The sequence below is a fragment of the Lates calcarifer genome, linkage group LG17 (assembly GCF_001640805.2).
Source record: "Lates calcarifer isolate ASB-BC8 linkage group LG17, TLL_Latcal_v3, whole genome shotgun sequence".
Lineage (NCBI taxonomy): Eukaryota > Metazoa > Chordata > Actinopteri > Centropomidae > Lates > Lates calcarifer.
The window spans coordinates 21,208,834-21,227,173 of NC_066849.1; the positions used below are offsets into that span (position 1 = coordinate 21,208,834).

The following is an 18,340-nucleotide window of genomic DNA, read 5'->3' on the forward strand; positions in this document are numbered from 1 at the left end:
ACACCAAAATAAAATCTTTATTGGGTGTCTCTATGTCCTATGTATGTATTTTATGTCCATCCTGCCATACCCTCTCACACGCTCCCCATCTATCCATCTGTGCAACAGAGGAATGACTCTCATGGACTCCCTCTCTTTGTGAGGAATTCGCTCGGGTGCAGATTAGATTTTCAGGAATCTGCAATGTCAATGACACTTCAGGCAGTTGCGTTAAACAGCAGGGCACGGTGTGTGTGCCTGCGTGTCTGTGTGATCGGCTTGCTTTGTAAAGCCACCACTCGGTTATTGCATTTCCCCTGAGCCTGTGATTCATTAATCAAATGTTCATACATGCCCTGTAAATACATGGAGAACACAGTCAACCCTCTGAGCGTTCGGTGCCCCCCGGCACAAATGCTCTTTCATGTTTCTGACAAAAATCCCCAAATGTCCCATCCCCTCTGTACGCCTCCCTCCTGTCCATTCAACTCTTCCTCTGTCTTTCTATCTTCCAAAGCTGAAGAATGTCGCCGCTCCTTTGCTCCTGCATACTTGATGTTCCTGCTTTGTCCACACAGCCGGTCAGCCGTCCACTAAAAAAAAAAAAAAACATGGATGAACACACAGATCAGACAGGCGATCTAAATGATGCCTTTATGTGCTTTGCCATTGCTTCTCCATGGTAGAGAACAGATGAGGGATTCTTCTTCCTCTCTATCTATCCATCCTCACCCTTGCCCTGGCTCTCTCACAGAAGGGACAGTTCCCTCCTTTAAAAAGCACGGCTCATCATAATACAAGAATTTGTATTGTACAGGAAAACAGTCTGGCATAGCTCAAACTAAGGGGGCAACAGACAGATTATCCATGGTAACAGAGCTTTGCACACAAGGATATTTTCTTTTCCTCACAGAGGAACACAATTGCTGCCAGTGTCACTGGGTCACATTTTTTCCGGTCCCTGGTTAATGGGCTGTAGAGATGGTTAGCACGTACGATTAGTTTTAATCTACTACATTTGACTGGGAGAGGAAGGGATTGAATACATTTCAGCACACCACTGAGGTTTGTATCTCGCACAGAAAATGAAGCAAAGTATTTTTTTTGTTCGACCAGAGTCACTTCAGATTCTTGGAGTGGACCCAGAGGAAGAGAGCTGATTGAGAAAGTCAAATATTTTTTACTTTATTCAGCTTTTGCACCCAGCAGTGTAAAAACATTTTAGATTGCAGAGATTAATTGTGCAAGTTGACTTAAACATGCAGGTGTTGTGATGGAGGAAAGCACATGAAGAAGATTAAACAGTGGGAATACTTCAGTGTCTTTGAAGTAATGAATCAAAGTGCATGAGTTTTGTAGCCTAACGTGTAATTTTGTGCGCCCCTTCACTTTTACAATAGCTACAGTTTTATTTACCTGTAGCTATTGTAAAAGTGTTTTGAAAAAGGGAATTAGAATTAGAAAAAAATTGATATAATAAGAAACATAAAATGAAATGTTAAAAAAATCTCTTCTGTATGAAAAACACTTCCCAAAAATGCTTTGAAATAATTGGCCAAAATTGTTAACTGTACACAACATGCAAATAATAATAATGATTAGATGGTTGTTACAGTAGTTCTCTCTATAATGTAATTCCCTGAATCTGATTTAAGAGTGTTTTTTAATTATTTGCCTTCAGTTGCTGTTTTAAATGTGTGTTAGATTATATATACAGTACATGATATTACATCCAAAGCATCCTACAGTAAAGGGTAATTAATAACACATAGTGCTTCGTGAGGTATAGCACAAAACACCATTATCTCTTTGACAAACCCACCTGCTACAGCTGATCACTTTCACCACGATGCATAACTCAGTTAAAGTTAATGCCACTCAAAAACACACTAAGACAAGCAAACAATCATATCAACACGCAACACCATCATATATTATTGCTACAAGAAAGAAATTAGCTCTAGCGTGACTAAAAGGAGATATTGGCATAATTCTGAAGAGTGTCCTTGTGCTTGTGCTTGTGTTGTTGAGGTGTTTGAGGTGGGTGAGGAATTCATCTTGTTTGATGAAATGTTTTTAGCTGAGAAGTTTGTAAAAGTTACTGAGCACTTGGCCTCTATTACTTAAGGCTTAAGGCTAACTTCGTCTTAATGCCATAGGTGTAGTCCTTCAATGTGGGCAAACACTGATTTTAGTCATAGTTTCTACTGCTCTATGTCACATCAACATGGGAGTGCTGAGCTGGACCTAGTGATCATTATAAGTAAGTCCCTTTGAGACTTCAACATGATGTAAGGTGCAAAAAAGTCCTTCATCAAATCTCCCAGAATCTGGTGTGTTGATAAAGTCGAAGATCAAGATCTTGTCTTAAGTCCATTGAAACAGAGACAGTGGTGCAAAATGAATAGTGTTTCCTTGAATGCTGTTCTTTTGCAGATGAATATATAAAAATGTTAGGTCATTAAATTCAGCAGAGCACCAAAGAAATGTCTAAAATGTTTCCTGACGAATTATTCAGTGTGCTCACAATGCCAGGCAACAAATAAGAGTCCAACCAGTTAACAGCAGTTTTTGTCTAAAATTGCTCAGCAACAAAGTTTCCAGGATGTATAAAATGAATTACTGTAGTTTAAAAGAGTTTGAAAACCTTCAGTGTCACAACAGTCTCACGCGGCTCTGGATACTGAGCAGTTTGAATCTTAAAAAGGAGGAAGTTCCCTGTCAGTAGTCTTTTTTAAACAGTGCTGTCAAAGCAGCACAAAGTCCCCAGCAGTGGTGACCGTCCTCCTCGGGTCACGGATGAAGGGCCATTCTCTCTTCTCTGGGGTCAGGCCTGCCGACAGGTCGTAATCTCTGCCGTGACCTTGCACGAAAGTGAATGCTGGGTATTTCTCCTTCGCTGACGGCTGCAGAACCTGGAACAACAACAGACCTGTGTTTCAGAGGAGCGCTGGTGTTACACCACACTGAACATCTCACAGCCGTTTCTGTTGAATTTTGACACTTAACATAATGAGAAGCATCTTCTCTCTCAGGTTGCAAGTAGAGAAATTGTGTTCATTTTAATACATAGAGATAGAGTCCTCTCAGCAGAGGCACTGATAAGTTTAAGGAGGGAAGTCTGGTTTACAATGTCTACCCAATCTGCTGACTGGTAAATAAGCAAGTACGAAGTGAGGCAGATTCATGGCTAAATGCTGCCACCTACTGGCCAATTTCTGACACAAACATTTGCTAGTACACAAAACAGGATTAATATACAGCAGCATTAAAATAATAATAATAGTACTTGTGATATGACTGAAAAAAATTGTGGCATTTGTAGAGTGATCTTTAAGGCATCCTGTGTTAAGGCAGCACCTTAGACAGCTCTTGGCTGATTCTCTCATAATCTTGGATGCTTCTAGAGTAGAAACCTATGGTGCAGCTTGGGTCCATCTTGCTGAAAGGCATCTTCTTTGGTGAGGGGCAATGATATGACTAGACAAAAAGAGACAAAACACCTCAGAAAATATTCATCAAGCTGAAGGGCCAGGCAACTGTGGGGCATACATACATACACTCCATGGAAGGCGTCAACACAAAATAAGCTGTATTCTGCATCATTTGATGAATGAAATCCTATTTATCTGCTGTCACAGCATCCATAAATTTACAACTCTGGTGTGTGTCACATTGTATACCACGGCATGCAAAAGCATAAAACAAAGTTGCTATACAGTGTTGTGTGCTGCTTTTTATGTATGGGTCCTGAAATATTCAGGCTCACAGTACCTGATCCTGTATTTGCCGTATTTCTCTTAAGTGGCAGCTTCACACATCTGAGCAGCAAATAAATCAGCAGATAGGGACTTGGTAATTGGGCCGAGGGCTGCTTTAAGATTCATACCCTTAAGTACTAACAGAAACTATTAAATTCACATTACTGGGGCCCCAGTCAGCTCGTCTGTGTAATTTCACATTACCTGGAGAGGGAAATCGCTGGTGCTGACATCCACAAAAGACTGACAGTAATGAGGGTCCATGTAAATCAAGCTGTCATCTGCAAGGACAAAACAAAAGACAAGTTATTCAAAAACATCGGATTATTACAAAAACGCGCTTCTCTCCAATTTCTATGCAGAGTAGCTCAAAGTCACCCGCTTGGCCTACTGTTAGGCTTGTGTGCGTCAAATATGCCTCCCAGAAGGTTGTTGCTTTTTAATATCCACCAGGGTGGATTAAATTCTGCATAATCACATGCGTTTGTACAAGCACATTCTTTACACCCACAAAAAAAAGGTTGTCATTTAATTTTTGTGTGGGGGAATTACTTTTACAAACACGCAATTATATTCGACCATTTGCATATGATAAATGCAGCGCTGAGCTGAGCCTTGGCAGGGAGAATGTATTGCTTGTCATTTAGACATCATCCACCACTGTATTTCAAATTGGTAAAATGTAAATGCGTAAATATTGACTGCCAAGATGTACAACTGAAGGTTCCTCCTGGCTCCTGAAGGTGATGAAGAGTGGCTCACTTTGGGGCTGGATGAAATTTAATGCATGCCTCCTATGGAAATCAATTACAGCCTACAACTTGGGAGGTTTACTTGTGATAAATGGGCGAGGCTTTGATGGGTCAGAGAGAATAAAGTAAGCCCTGCTTCACTTGCTTCCATCTCCACTCCTCTCCGTTTTCCTCACGCAAACAGGAATACATTAACTTACTTTGTCTCTTCACATAAGAAGGGTATATTATGCAAAATAATCTGCTATTCACACCAACCTCTCTCTGTGTGTCTTTCTCTGTTTTGCATTAAGCTAACACTAACCTTGAAATCCTACAAAGTAGCAGGCCTGTTTGGGCTTCCCTCCGATGATGCCTATGCAGTACTCCAGACTCAGTATGCTCTGAATGAACAGAGAAGGACAAAGAAACATACAGACTGAACCTAAATGCTTTCATTTTGTATTTCAGTGACTGTAAAACTAGTATATTAAACTCACCATACACCCCAATGACCATTTCCTATTTACAGTATAATTACTGTCCCCCCTTGTAAAACCACTAACCAGCCTTGTTATTAAGTATGTGTGTGTGGATATAAAACTCTGTCATTTAAAACTAAATTTAAACTTAATTCACCCTAACCTACATGTCCGCCTCACCTTTGCAAACTCAAAATACTCAGGGTTCGTCTTCTCCCCGCCCAGCCTCACAGGGACGAGGATGATGACGGCTCGGCTGTCTGGCAGGGTGGAGGAGGACGCTGGTTGGTTGTTCTGCGGCGGAGGAGGAGCATCCGATCTCTCAGCAGAGGCCTGCCCTGCTGTCGGTGCCCTGTGGCTATCGACGACATCCGCACTGTACACTACAGAGGATCAATAATGCAAAGGTCAGATGGAGGTCATTTTGTCTGTGTCTGTGTCTGGCCTGTCAGTCTATCAGTCATTCTGTCTGTTCAGGCTCTAAGTCAATCAGTCCTGATTTTTTAATTTCCTGCGTCATGTCAGGCTGACCAACTGTCCAAAATACAAAGAGATTCAATTGACAGTCATGTAAGACAAAGTCTCACTTTCTGAGAAGCAGGAAACAGCAAATATTTATTTTTTTAGGTTAATAACAAATATTAAACAACTTTAATGATTCATGATTGATCAGCAACATTTCTGACAATTTTCAGTTGATTAACATTTGATTAATTAAGCAATCATTTCAGCACTAAATTCCTTTATACTCATTATGCATGTATGGTGCACAAGTTACAGTCACTTCCACTTTTCTCTCTGCTACTCGCTAGTACCAAACTTGTAATACACCATCACACTCACTCTCACACTAGCTATCTTCTGCCCTGGCTACTGAGAAGACAAACATGAATCAAAACACAGATCACTGAGGTTAAGGAGAGGTTGGTGTGGGTGGTCATAGATTTGAAATGGATGTGTTTGTCGGGGAATAGACACCGTTAAACTCATGTCACCACTCTCAGCAGCAGCAGCAGCAGCTGAGAGATGGTGGAAAAAGAGGGGTCAGTTGTGTTGTGCCAAGTATCCTGTTTTATCATCAACAGGCTCATCTTTCATACCTGTGCAGTCCTGGGAGACATAGGCAGTTATACCCGCCAAGCCAGGGTCCATCGCCTCCTCGACAGCTTTCCTAAGAGAGAGGGAGAAAGAAAAAGGAGGAAAGAGAGAGCAAAGAGACAGAGAGTGGGTAAGGGAGTGAAGTTTATACCTGGAGTGGCAGCTGGTGTGGTTGCTAGTTCATCTTTTATTATACTGTGTTGTGTTATATAATGTGTTGTGAACACAAATGAAAGTTTCATTACCATAAATTACTTTTGTCTGCTACAGGACAGCCATGCCTGGGCTTTGTAGTGAGTGTGATATTTCTACACCCATGTCACATATACACAGCTCAATAGGTAACTATAAAAAAATCCTGCAGTTTCTTAGTGTTATCTGCATTTGCTGTTTTAGGCAGTTGAATCATTTTAAATTGTATATATATATATATATTTTAATCTAATGCTTTGCTACCGTCTTCCTCTCCACTTAGATACTTCATCATTATGTGATTAAAGACAGAAGTGGGGTGGATTTAAGTCACATGTAAGAGTGTAACTATACTCAGATCAAACTTTTTAGACTTACTTGAGGATGTGTGCCACCACAGCAGGTCCGTACCAGTCCCCTGCCTGTTTCCCCATCGTCAGGCCTAAGCGGACCAGCCGGTGGAGGCCCAGCTGAGCCGAGGGGCTGTCCCCGAACCAGGACACCAGTGTGCGGTGGTACATCTCTTTCAAATGTGCATCTGCCTCCTCTGCAGATCCTGGGGCCTGGGCTTGAGGCACAGGTGGTAATTCGGGGTCAGAGGGTCTGTGGGAACCTTGCAGAGAAGCCTCCAGAGAGGCAACCAGACGTTTGGCTGCAGTGGTTGTCCACGTCTCTGTGTCTAAAGGCTGGAGGGTCAGTGCCTCTGACCAGGTCCAGTCTGTGGAGGTAAAAAATATCACGTACGAAACATCAGCTACAATCAACATTAGAAACCAAAAACAAAGTAACATTTTAAAATCAGCTATGGGTAGCAATGTTATTAGGCCTAACAACTGTATTTCTCACAAACTCCCCTGATAAAACTCCATACTTCTAGAGTTGAGATTTAATGAAAACAAATTAGAAAATTAAACAGATTAGGTGTGATGGCTCAAAACTACTTTAATATGACAACAAAGAAAATAGACAAACAAATTACTCAAATTACTTAAAAAAAAAATCAAGGTCTTACTTGTAGTGCAAGACCAGAGCAGCCTAAAGGTTTCAGGAAAATAATGAGAGGCACCAGGTATTTATGAGGCTCTCTTAAGTTCCATTTAGACCATCGCCATTAAGAACAAAAAGTCTTTCAGAACTTGTGAAATTAAAGGATTTAGCCTTAAACAGACAGAACCGTGTGTGCTTCTGTTACAGAATATGTGTAATATTCTGTTCAATTATAAGTTTGAGTGTCCCAGTATTTCACTTTAACTGTGCCTTAGCCTTACAAACAGGGTGGGAGCAGAAGGCGGAGAGAATGGGAGTGGCCCGGGCTATAAAATGGGCCAGAGTAGAGTCTAAGGCATTAACAAAATGACCTTGATCCAAAGTGAATCAAAGTGAAATTGATCAATAAATATCCTTAAGTGGCCATTAGTCACTTTATAGAGAAATATTTCACCAGTGACATATTTTAGATTTGACAGAAGAACAAGTTTTAAATATTGTTTTCTAAATGACTGCATTAAACTGGCACTGTCATCTCATTATGTGGAACCATAAAGTCTAGGAGACTTCAGAGACAATAGATCTCACAAAGATATGAGGGATTCACTCATTTTAAATGACCTGCATCAACTAAATTAAACTTTCTGTTTGAGGTTGAGGTTGAGGAAACTCTCAAAACAAGTCTGGCTTTCTGCACCTGGAATAAAGAAACTTAATATGAAATAAATTTAAAGTGTATTCCAAAATGACCTACAATATTTGACTTAATTCACTTAATGCTTCTTATTTCGTTCTTTGTTCTAAAATAAAGACTTTTGCTGATGATTATCTCTGTCTGTCTCCACATTCATAGACATTGCAAAAATGAACACCTGAGAGCTGCAGGGTGTGAGCAGTGTCCAAATACCAGCCAAACTGGCAGCTTCCCCTCTCACTCAAAGGCACTTTAATAGTGGCCGTTAAATGAGACATTTGAGATACTAATATCCTCTTTCAAAACCAAAAAAATCCAGCTAAAGTGATTTTCCCTTCTCAGATTGTTTAGTGTAAACTGCCACATCTAGCTTGACTTTGAACTGAGAGAAATCAAACTCCACTTATGGCATATTAGTCCACACTTTTCATACATGGGGTTTTACTGTCAGTGAGGTTGAGGTACCATCATTTCACTCACCTCTGCCCAGGAAGTGTAGAGTGAGTGCCTGAGCCAGCATCATCTGTCCAGCCCTCAGCATGCATCCCCAGCCACAGTCGGAGGTCAGGGTGGAGCCGGGCAAGGGAGGGAACTCCTCCCTGTAGGTCAGCCACACTCGAGACGCGAAATCCTTCCGGAAAGCCTCCACGTTCCCCATGACAAAGTCCTCATCAGAGGTTTCATAGCAGGCTTCTGTGAGACTGTCGTCATCTGAGGCAAACAAATGACCGTGGGATCAACTCAGTTAACTTTTTCCATCTGAAACTTGTGAAAGATTCTTACTCCAAACAGTGTGCAAAGTGCTTGTCTTGTCTTGACAATAATTACTGAGACAATGCTGTCCTAGTCCTGAGACTAAACCAATTGGTGATCATCATTTCTGGTCCCTGCCAACATAATAAAGTGCTGGTAAATGTTTTACTCCATGCATTTATTCCCTTAATCAGACCCCACCAGACTGTTATTACTCTGAGGTTAAGTGGAGGATAAATGTAGAGAAGCATGTCAAACCAGACTCATAAAGAAAGTGGAAAGTTCCTCAACAAACAGATATAGCTCTATGTTTCCATGAAGTTTGAAACAGTGCTTCTTTATGTTATATTACAGTGTGAAACTTTTGCATATTTAAGCATGTGAACATCATTACAGGGCATGCACTGTGTGTGTAAGTGTACTGCCAGTAGCTGTTATGTATGTGTATGTGTGTGTGTGTGTGTGTGTGTGTGTGTGTGTGTGTGTGTGTGTGTGTGTGTGTGTGTGTATACTGTACCTTCAACTTTAAAATGGTAACATTTTCCCAGAAGAAGCACTGGGGAATTTCTACTGAATGAGGTCTTTGATTTCAGAGCCCAACCTAAGACACACAATAAAAAGTCAATATATTATGCTTTTGTTTTTATGGTTAAAGACACAACAAGCTCTGATAAAACCTATTTACTTAGTTGACTGGCACACCTACTCCCATCATTCAATGTTCTGGCTTGGACCCAAGATTTCTTCCTACTGCAGTATTCTGTTTTTTCCCCACTTCCTGTTACATTAAATGCAGGGAATAACCACATTGTGTGTTTTTTGAGGGGGATAAACAGAAACAGCAGAAACTTTAGTGTTAGTGAGCTGAAAGAAAACACACAAACTAGTGTGAACAGTGTGACAAAGAACTATTTTAAGGGGCTGACTCAACAGCAGTAGGTTCTTGTCTCATTGAATTGTGGAGCATGTTTTATTTGTGCTCCTCCTGTGTCCGCAGTACATGTTATTGTTGGTATCTCTGCATTGCAATTGTACTGATACCAATTTAGGGGAGGCTACAAATTCAAATTTAGTTAAGTTATATCGACAGGTCGACACGGCACTGCAGTGATGCATGAAACAAAGTGGACACAGGCGACTAAGCATGGATGGCAGTACTCTGTGTGTGTGTGTGTGTGTGTGTGTGTGTGTGTGTGTGTGTGTGTGTGTTCTGGCCTCAAGAAAATTACTTACTGTACTTCACATTGTGCCACACTGACAAGAACTTTGTCTTCAATTTTTCCACCTCGTCGCTCCCTTTATTCTCCATTTGGACCAAGAGGGGATGGAACCCATTCCCACACAGCATACAAACCTTGGTACACAGCGGACACACGGACACACACACACACACACGCACGCACGCACGCACACAGAGTTGAGTGTAGCAGTTATCACTTCACAGTTAAAAACTACATGAAATCACAGCTTGCAGTGAATCCGTCGTTACCTTTGAGCTCCTTCGATCAGCTGTTCTGCCGCTCACAGCTGCTCTCGTAGCTCCGCACAAAGCTTCAAACGTCACATTGTGTTATACAGACAATCTAACACATATAGTCTGTTGCTCATGATTTGCTCCGTGGCCTCACACTGCCCTGCGATTGCCAATGTTTACACTTTGAGGAAGTAGGAGAGTCAAGTCAGCTGATCTCGCGGTGTTTCCGCCGGGTCCAAGGAGAGAAGGAAGAGGCAGGTCTCCGATGGCTCGATTTAAAAGTCAGAGTAGCCCGAGAGGGCGGTGTTTCAACCCACTATTCACACCGTCTTAAGTGGATATTCCGCTCGAGTGGGATATTGTAGCAAAACAAGCGCTCTGTGTTGTGTAAAGGCAGGGCCACGATCAAAAAGCAAGATGGACATTTGTGCCAGCTTCACAGCATCGCTCCTGATTTTCACCTTCACAACGTTGTTATTACAGTACTGTGTTGATGGTCATCTAAAAATGTGCCCCTTTGATTATCTATATGAAACATCATGAACAACATTAATGAGTGTAGAGCTTTTACCAGTTAATGCGATACAATTATTAGACTTACTTATTTTTCAAGTTATATTGCAATTGGGATATTTTCATAAACTTTTTATCCTACCAAATAATTTGACGTTTATCATTTTATCACTTGAGACTTATAAATGCTTTTCGAATACAGAACCAAAGTGTGTGATTTTCTTTTCTCATAGTGTATATTTAGTTTTCTCTCTTAAAAGACGAGATCCCAATAACAGAGGAATCAATTTGACTACATTATAAGTAAAGCTTAAACTAAGTATCTTTTTTCCTGTGCATTCATGTGCATTACAGAGTTTGTGTTCTCTCGGTGATTTTTAAAGCAATTACAGCACAAGAGAAATCGGATATATATTTATATTGCAGAGTACAAAAGATGGAGAATAAGACTTCTACTAAAAGGTGGTCAGACCTGAGAGAAAAGGACTAAAAGGGTTAAAAAATACACGTAACAACCACAAGCAACAAATAAAACTGTTACTGAAAGTTTAATCTAGAGCAATGATTAAATGATTAATTGACTAGTCGATTAACAGAAAATTATTCTGCAACTTTAGATGACCAAATAATAATTTAGTCATTTTAAAGGAAAAATTAGCAACCAATTGCAACACAAAATAATTTTTCAGCAGATTAATAATGCTTAAGGCTTAATAATCAGCAACACTTTTTAAAAGGAGATTTAGATTTTCTATCACTAATTTCAGAATGGGAAAAAATATGGTAAAACATACATAAAAATATTTAAACTTGTACTTACTTTGCATTGTGTAAAAAGGATTTAATACTTTTCATCCAGGTAAAAATCCTAATATAATAACTAATGAAACAATATTTTTTAAAATATTATATATTCCACCACTTCTACAATTTTTGTGCAGATGTAAATCACATTTGTAATGGTGAACATTATGTGAAATCCTCAAATTAAATTGTCCAGCTGTTGGGAGTTTAGTTTTATTCCTCCTAGTACAGTGCGCAGGAGCTTTTCATTGGGTGTGTTCTTTTGCACATCATTACCGTCATTACGGTAATGCTTCCATTCTCCAGTTTCCCCGTTTTCCCTGTGGCCGTAGTGAGTGAGTGGAAAGCGGAGTCTGCCTGCTTCCTGCGTGCCTGCCTGGGAATTTCGCTAAAGCACATCAGCGGCCACTGCCATGGCTGAACGCCGCGCCTTCGCCCAAAAAATCAGCAGGTAAAGACTCGAGACCCCCGAGACGAGCTCGTTAAAGACACCCCGAACACTCGGTCGCTTTTATATAGGTCGTCCTCAGACCCACCGCTGAGGGAACCCTGTGAAGAAGGAGGAGGCCCAGCCGCCAGCGCAGCCTAGCTGCTCCGAGCTAGCCGCTTGTTAGCCACATCGGCAAAGATGCTCAGACCCACCCAGACAGACAGCGGCACTGAATGCCAACAAAGAGACGGGATGTAATATCGTTTTAATGAGTTTATCCTGCCCAGAGAGGAGTTAGGTTTATAACCGTTATCCCTATACGAAGGCACTTACTCCAAATTGTAAACCGTTAATTTTGGACAGCTAGTTAGCTATCTTGCATACAGCAGCTAACAGTGCACAGCTAGGTACTGCTGGTACTGATAGAGGAGATGTGACTGAACTTTGTTGACTTATTTTAAGCAAAACCTCATTACGGGATTGAGCAGATACCTGCAAGACAGAAGGCCTGGAAACAAAAGCCTCCCTCAGCAGCCGTCAAACAGCGATATTATAACCTCTTCCCCGCCCCTTAGACAGATTAAAGTAATCTCTTTAACAAAGGGCTTTGTGCTGTCAAATACCATCATCCCAACCAGTAGGTAGGTAGGTAGATAGATAGATAGATAGATAGATAGATAGATAGATAGATATGCTTTGGTAGAGATGAACTGTTGTCTCACTCAATCATCAACATAAACATGTTTTAGTCATTGTCCCAGCTGATCACTTAAGTCACAGTCAAGTCTTTCTAGCAGCTATTATGCAAACCAGTTATATTTGCCAGCTTCTTGGTTCAGTTTTTCTCTGGACCAGTGTCTGGATGAAAATGAGATGGATGAAATAAGATTTAACGCCCTTCTGGAGAGATTATTTTGACCATCTGAGGTTTTTGGAAAGGAGAAATGCCTGCTGTCGCTTGTTTTCATTTTCCATATGGAAGAACTGGATTTTTCCAAAAGGCCTTGCACATCTACCTCAGTGATGTTCTTCTTCCATTTTAAGATTGTTAACATAGTTTATTTAACCATAGATTAAAAAATACAACAAGGTGATTAAGAGTTAGATTGGATTTTGAAGTTGTTGCTGCTGTGTGCCTACAGAATTTAATTTAATTGTTCACCTCAAGACTGGAGGAGTATGTATTTCTATTACAGCCTTAATCCAGCTATTAATCATAACCACATCCAATTATTGGAATTTCATATTGATTTATACGCACTGGGAAGCCCCCCTCCTGGCAGGTTATTCTGACAGGATGATTCACAGATGCCTAATAAGAGTCAACTAACGAACCCTCAGATGATACAGTGATGCTACACATACTTTACAGTATAATACCACCATTTATCACAATATCACAAACAGTGGCCTCAAAATTTACAATACAGATAAGGTGGTAACTTTCTGACACAGCCTCAATAATAAAAAAAACAATCTAACCTTAATAAAGGGCATAGTTATGAATGACAGATTGCCTTATATATTGTGTTCACTCCTAGGTCAGTGGTAGCAGTTTACCATGTTGATATTATTCACTCCACCTGTTTTGGCATGCTGTTAATAATAAAAGTGAGTTAGCTTATCATGTCACATGCTGAGACAAATTTAGTGAGTTGCTAAAGCAGCTTTGCCCAGAGGTTTAAATCACATGTTTCAGTTGAATGGTTTGCTTCTATAATAAACTTCAGTTGCCTACTTTGTTGTATGTATAAGTTGTTGTTTGCTCACCACCTTGAAGTGAAAATCTCAGGAGCTGTTTGTTTAATGAAGTTATTCCTCTGTGCAGTGACCAGTGCTAGTAAAGGTCTGGTAAGAGGCATTGCGGAGGACTGTGGAATGTGTTTGTTGGTTTCTCCAGTGATGACAGCTCTGCACTGCAGAGGCCACTGGATCCTTACTACTGTAGATGATCATGTTTATCTTAAGCTTGCAAGGTGAACCACGCAGCTTTCATATTACATTTCTGCTCACAGTGATTTGCTTGACCTCATCTGTGTTGCAGCCTTGTGTCTGGCTTCAGGATCACCTGTTTGTGTACATGGAGCAGACGTGAACTCAGCACTGTGGTGGCAGTGAAGAAACCAGACTTAGGTTTGAGGTTAGCAATGATCTCACTGTCTGGATCACACCTAATCCTTGCTGTGATCATGGCCAACAGATCAAAGTAACCTTCAGACTAGTTGTTGTGATTTTGCTTTTGGATGGAGAGCAGAGAGAAAGAAAATTGGTCAGCTTGTTGGTTATGAAGAAAAGTGCAATAATAATAATAATAATAACCATGTCTCCTCATAGACTCTATGTTACTTGTGCAACATAACCTTGAATCTTTTGTGTCTAGCCTTTATCCTTGATTCTAATTTGTTATTTGTTTGTGTCACTTCGGGCTACTTGCTGCGTTGTTGTTTTGTTCAAGGCAAAAGTCTCTGAGTGGTTTTGGTGGTTGCTGTGATTTAGAGGACTTGTGTATGTGTGTGGCTATAGCAGAGCTTTGTGCTGACCACTAGGGTCCAGAGGTTTTTATTTGTTTCTTTCCTCTGTCTGGGTGTAATATATGATCCTGTCTGAGGCGACATTTGAAGTCTATGAGCAGAGACACTAGAGAAAATCATATAAGGACAAGAAGTGTAATCCTGTTGCTTAGCCTCATCTTAAACAGCATTCCTTAGGTTTTCCCCAGAATAACATCTTCATACTGAAATGCATATTGCATTTATTACTCTCTTTTATTTCAGTTTCACAGACAAATGGTCAAATCTCACCTGGGCTTCAGGGTTAAAGGCTTTAATTAAAAATGAGCTTAGAAGCTACTTCATTTAGTTTTAACTTCCCATTTATTCCCTGCCATGTTACAAAAAGGGGTCAGACAAATAATCTTTACCACCATACATCTGGCACCCGATATCGCAAATTTGCACGTTTGTGATACTGACACAGATGTGTTTTCTTACTTTGACCGCTAACGTTTGAGATCTGAACTGTTAATCATGATATAAATACAAATAAGCCAGACGGCTTAGTTGATCATTACACAGACTTTTCATAATGACTGTATTAAACCTCTCTCCTCTATCTCTCCTCTATTTGCAGGACTGTGGCAGCAGAGGTCAGGAAGCAGATAGCTGGCCAGTATGGGGGCTCCCCACAACTATTCAAAAACCTCAATGTTGGGACAACAACGAGCAACACAGTGAGTATTCTCAAAGACTCCTGAAAGTCCAGAGCATTGCTTGAATCAACATACTAGTTTTATAGCACCTTAAACTGTATTGTCTGAAAACCTTTTAAACTGCCAAAAATACCATTTCTGTGTTTTTTTTCTTAACAGTTATGATACAGTTAATTGTTTCCACTTAGATTAAAATTTTGATGTCTGCTTGTATTGGGAAACAAACATGAATACATGAACTATATATATAAAAAACTATATATATATATAAATCATCCTCTTACGTGCCCTGATGTGTTTTGGTATAAAGAAATTGTAAGCGATGCTATTTGGAAAACAAGAATGTGTTATGCTCAGTTGTCACTCTCAAGACTGAGTCACCTCTCACTGCTGTTGCTAACTGCTAACTGCTCAGTATCAAATGATCAAATACTGACTTATTAATTACTTGGTTCCTTTTGTCATCTGTAGCCTTAACCAAAGTTTAATCAAGTACATTAACAACAGTAATATCTGACTTCAGTCTACTACAGTATTACTACCTGAGAGAAGGATGTCATTTTCAGTCTAGTTTGTGGTTATTTAAGTGTCTGCACAACTGTTGTTTATGTCTTGCTAAATACCATGAGGGATAGCCATTGATTGGCCTGTTCACCACATCTGGTGTCTGCTGCAGTGTTTTTCTAGTGTTAACAGTGTTTGTGCTCAGACAGTATGTTTATTAAAAGGGTGGTGCCAATTGACCCTCAGCGACTCTGAGCCCAAACACCAGCAAATACTCCCCCACTCATCCTTAATTAGGCTTCAGATGGCTTTTAATTAAATTGAGAGAGGTATTTGTGTTGAAAGTCCTCAAGAGGGGGAGAGAGAGAGACAGAGAGAGACAAACATACGCTCACTTAAACTGAACCTGCTGAAAGAAAGATTCCCCCTGGGTTAATCATTTTAAAAACAGACTAAGACGCTTGAAACCATTAGTCTATGCTTGAAGTAGCACACTCACTAATCTGGTTACTTGTATCAGCCTGAGGGCATTTTAAAACAATTGCCCAAATCACAGATGTGTCTTCCTTAGAATTGATTTTCCCATTTAGAATGAAAGATGATCCAGAAGTTAGAACTGCTCTCTCAACAGAAATAACTGAAATGACCTCATATTTTGGACCTGTTGGTGCTATACTTAGTATAGATTCATAGAGTGACTAATAAGCCATAACTCTGCTACTTTCCTGTGAGGTTGTATGGGACTTTAATGCATTACCAAGACATTTATGTACAGTTGAAAGTAAGAACAGGTGTAGACAGGAGGACCGAACAGCTGACTGTGTCTTCACAGCTAATTGACTTTCCCCATTCTTCTGATCTCTCCTCTCCCTCAGGTTCCCCTCACAGAGGCAGTGGAGCCAGTGGATTTTGAGGAGTACCTCATCACTCACCCTCCCATCGTCGAGTCAGGTCCCCTGAGGGATCTGATTGAGTTTCCCCCAGATGACATTGAGGTCATCTACACACCCAGGGAGTGTCGCACAGTGGTACAAGCTGTGCCTGAGGAAGGGTAAGACTGCTGCATGGTTGAAAGAGGCTAAAGTAGCAAGTGTGGAGTTAAAGTACAATCTCACACCCTATTTACTGTGAATGTTCAGTTTTTTTTTCTCAGCAAAGAGAATTGTGAGCACTTAGTTCCACATTTCATTTTCATTTTCAGACCCAATTATCATTTTCTCAGTGGCAAAGTGTTACCACTTGCCAAGTCACCCTCTTTAAACTGTTTGCCACATGGCCATGAACCTCTGCTAACTCCATCTCTCCAGCTTCTCTTGCTGCATTATATTAGATACTACACTCAGTAAGTTTCACATATAAGTTTAATATAGTACATAATCATACTACTACTACTTTCTACAGGAAAGATTTCTTACTATCAAGTTACAGTGACTTTGGGAAGAGGCAGGCATTTTTTTCTAAAGCTTGCCAAGTAGTGCTGATTAGTCACTGCACTGATTTATGAGAAAAAGCAGAGACATATTTAGTTCTATTTGAAGTAATGTTTGGCTTTGACTGCTTCGTGTAACTCTGTAATGCTGTGTGTTCTGTCAGCCTTTATTATTGTTGATTTTAATTATTGAAAAAGCTGCAGATACTTAGAGATGAAAAACCTACAGGCTCAATGCCTTCACTTACTGTAGCTCTGGCTCTTGGTATTTCAGAAGAGGTGGCAAAAACATCAGAAGCGTGCGTCACTGCATGTTGTACCAAAAAGATGATACAACATCAGTCTGTCATCTTAATTCACTTAGACTAATGCCTTTAAAGTCTGTCTCTTGCTGTTAAAATAAACCTTGTTTGACTGATTGAGTGTGTCTTGCTGCAGGGACACTGATCCTCATGTCAGAGACTGTGTCAGATCCTACACAGAAGACTGGGCTGTTGTCAACAGAAAGTAAGGCTTCATCGTGTTTTTTCTCTTTAGAATTGGGGTTCTTTTTGAAAAATATACTAACTATGTAGACCACTGACAATATTGTTCAGTTAATCTCTGTTTCTTAAATGACTGCTTGCTCCTTCAGATATCACAAGCTCGGTACAGGTTTCAACCCCAACACTCTGGACAAGCAAAAGGAACGTCAGAAAGGCCTGCCCAAACAAGGTGTTTGAGGCTGATGAGATGCCAGACAGCAGCAGCTACCAGGATGACCAGGTACCAGAGCTTCCTAAAATCTTGTTTTTGTGCACGGGTGTGCCTGAGACTCATATTTATGTGTGCTGGATGTTGTGTAGGATGACCTGAAGCGGCGGTCGATGTCCATAGATGACACTCCACGTGGCAGCTGGGCTTGCAGCATTTTTGACTTGAAGAACTCCCTCCCTGATGCCCTCCTCCCTCACCTGCTTGACCGTGCTCCCAACGAGGAAATTGACAGGCACAATGAAGAGCACCGCAAGGCCAACCGCCACCGCGAACTCTTCGCTCTGCACCCTGCTCTCGATGAGGTAAAGTAAAGCCCTCTACCCATGTTGGAGCTTTTTTCTGGTAGTCACTATTAAACTGTAATTGCAGTGTAAATTTGTTAGTAACATTGACCTCAATCTTTGTTTTGAAAATCAGTCCCTGGATGCCTGTAATTGTCTTTGTAATGAATAAATTTGCATTAATTAAATGTTAAGAGTTTTTCACCATAGCATAGACAGAAATTCACAGTTGTTTTGACCATTTTTCCTGTTTTTTTGTATGTG

General features: G+C 40.5%; 2 protein-coding genes across 2 annotated transcripts in view; one reads left to right on the forward strand and one right to left on the reverse strand.

Moving 5' to 3' along the window:
* Positions 1 to 1,139: 1,139 nt before the first annotated feature.
* atg4c (autophagy related 4C, cysteine peptidase) lies at positions 1,140 to 10,374 on the reverse strand. The gene is made up of 11 exons (XM_018696613.2): positions 10,167 to 10,374; positions 9,911 to 10,031; positions 9,195 to 9,278; positions 8,405 to 8,635; positions 6,622 to 6,961; positions 6,054 to 6,124; positions 5,134 to 5,336; positions 4,797 to 4,875; positions 3,945 to 4,021; positions 3,340 to 3,459; positions 1,140 to 2,894 (listed from the first exon to the last, which is right to left on the reverse strand). The coding sequence occupies exons 2-11, from the start codon at positions 10,023 to 10,025 to the stop codon at positions 2,727 to 2,729; spliced, it is 1,488 nt and encodes a 495-aa protein (XP_018552129.1). The 5' UTR covers positions 10,026 to 10,031; positions 10,167 to 10,374; the 3' UTR covers positions 1,140 to 2,726.
* Positions 10,375 to 11,786: 1,412 nt separating this feature from the next.
* Positions 11,787 to 18,340, forward strand: part of dock7 (dedicator of cytokinesis 7) — a 43,651-nt gene continuing 37,097 nt past the window's right edge. Inside the window, 7 exon segments of the mRNA XM_051077065.1 lie at positions 11,787 to 11,919; positions 15,028 to 15,127; positions 16,486 to 16,661; positions 17,478 to 17,546; positions 17,674 to 17,752; positions 17,754 to 17,804; positions 17,885 to 18,097. Of these exon segments, the coding sequence (XP_050933022.1) occupies positions 11,882 to 11,919; positions 15,028 to 15,127; positions 16,486 to 16,661; positions 17,478 to 17,546; positions 17,674 to 17,752; positions 17,754 to 17,804; positions 17,885 to 18,097 (726 nt within the window). The 5' untranslated portion in view covers positions 11,787 to 11,881.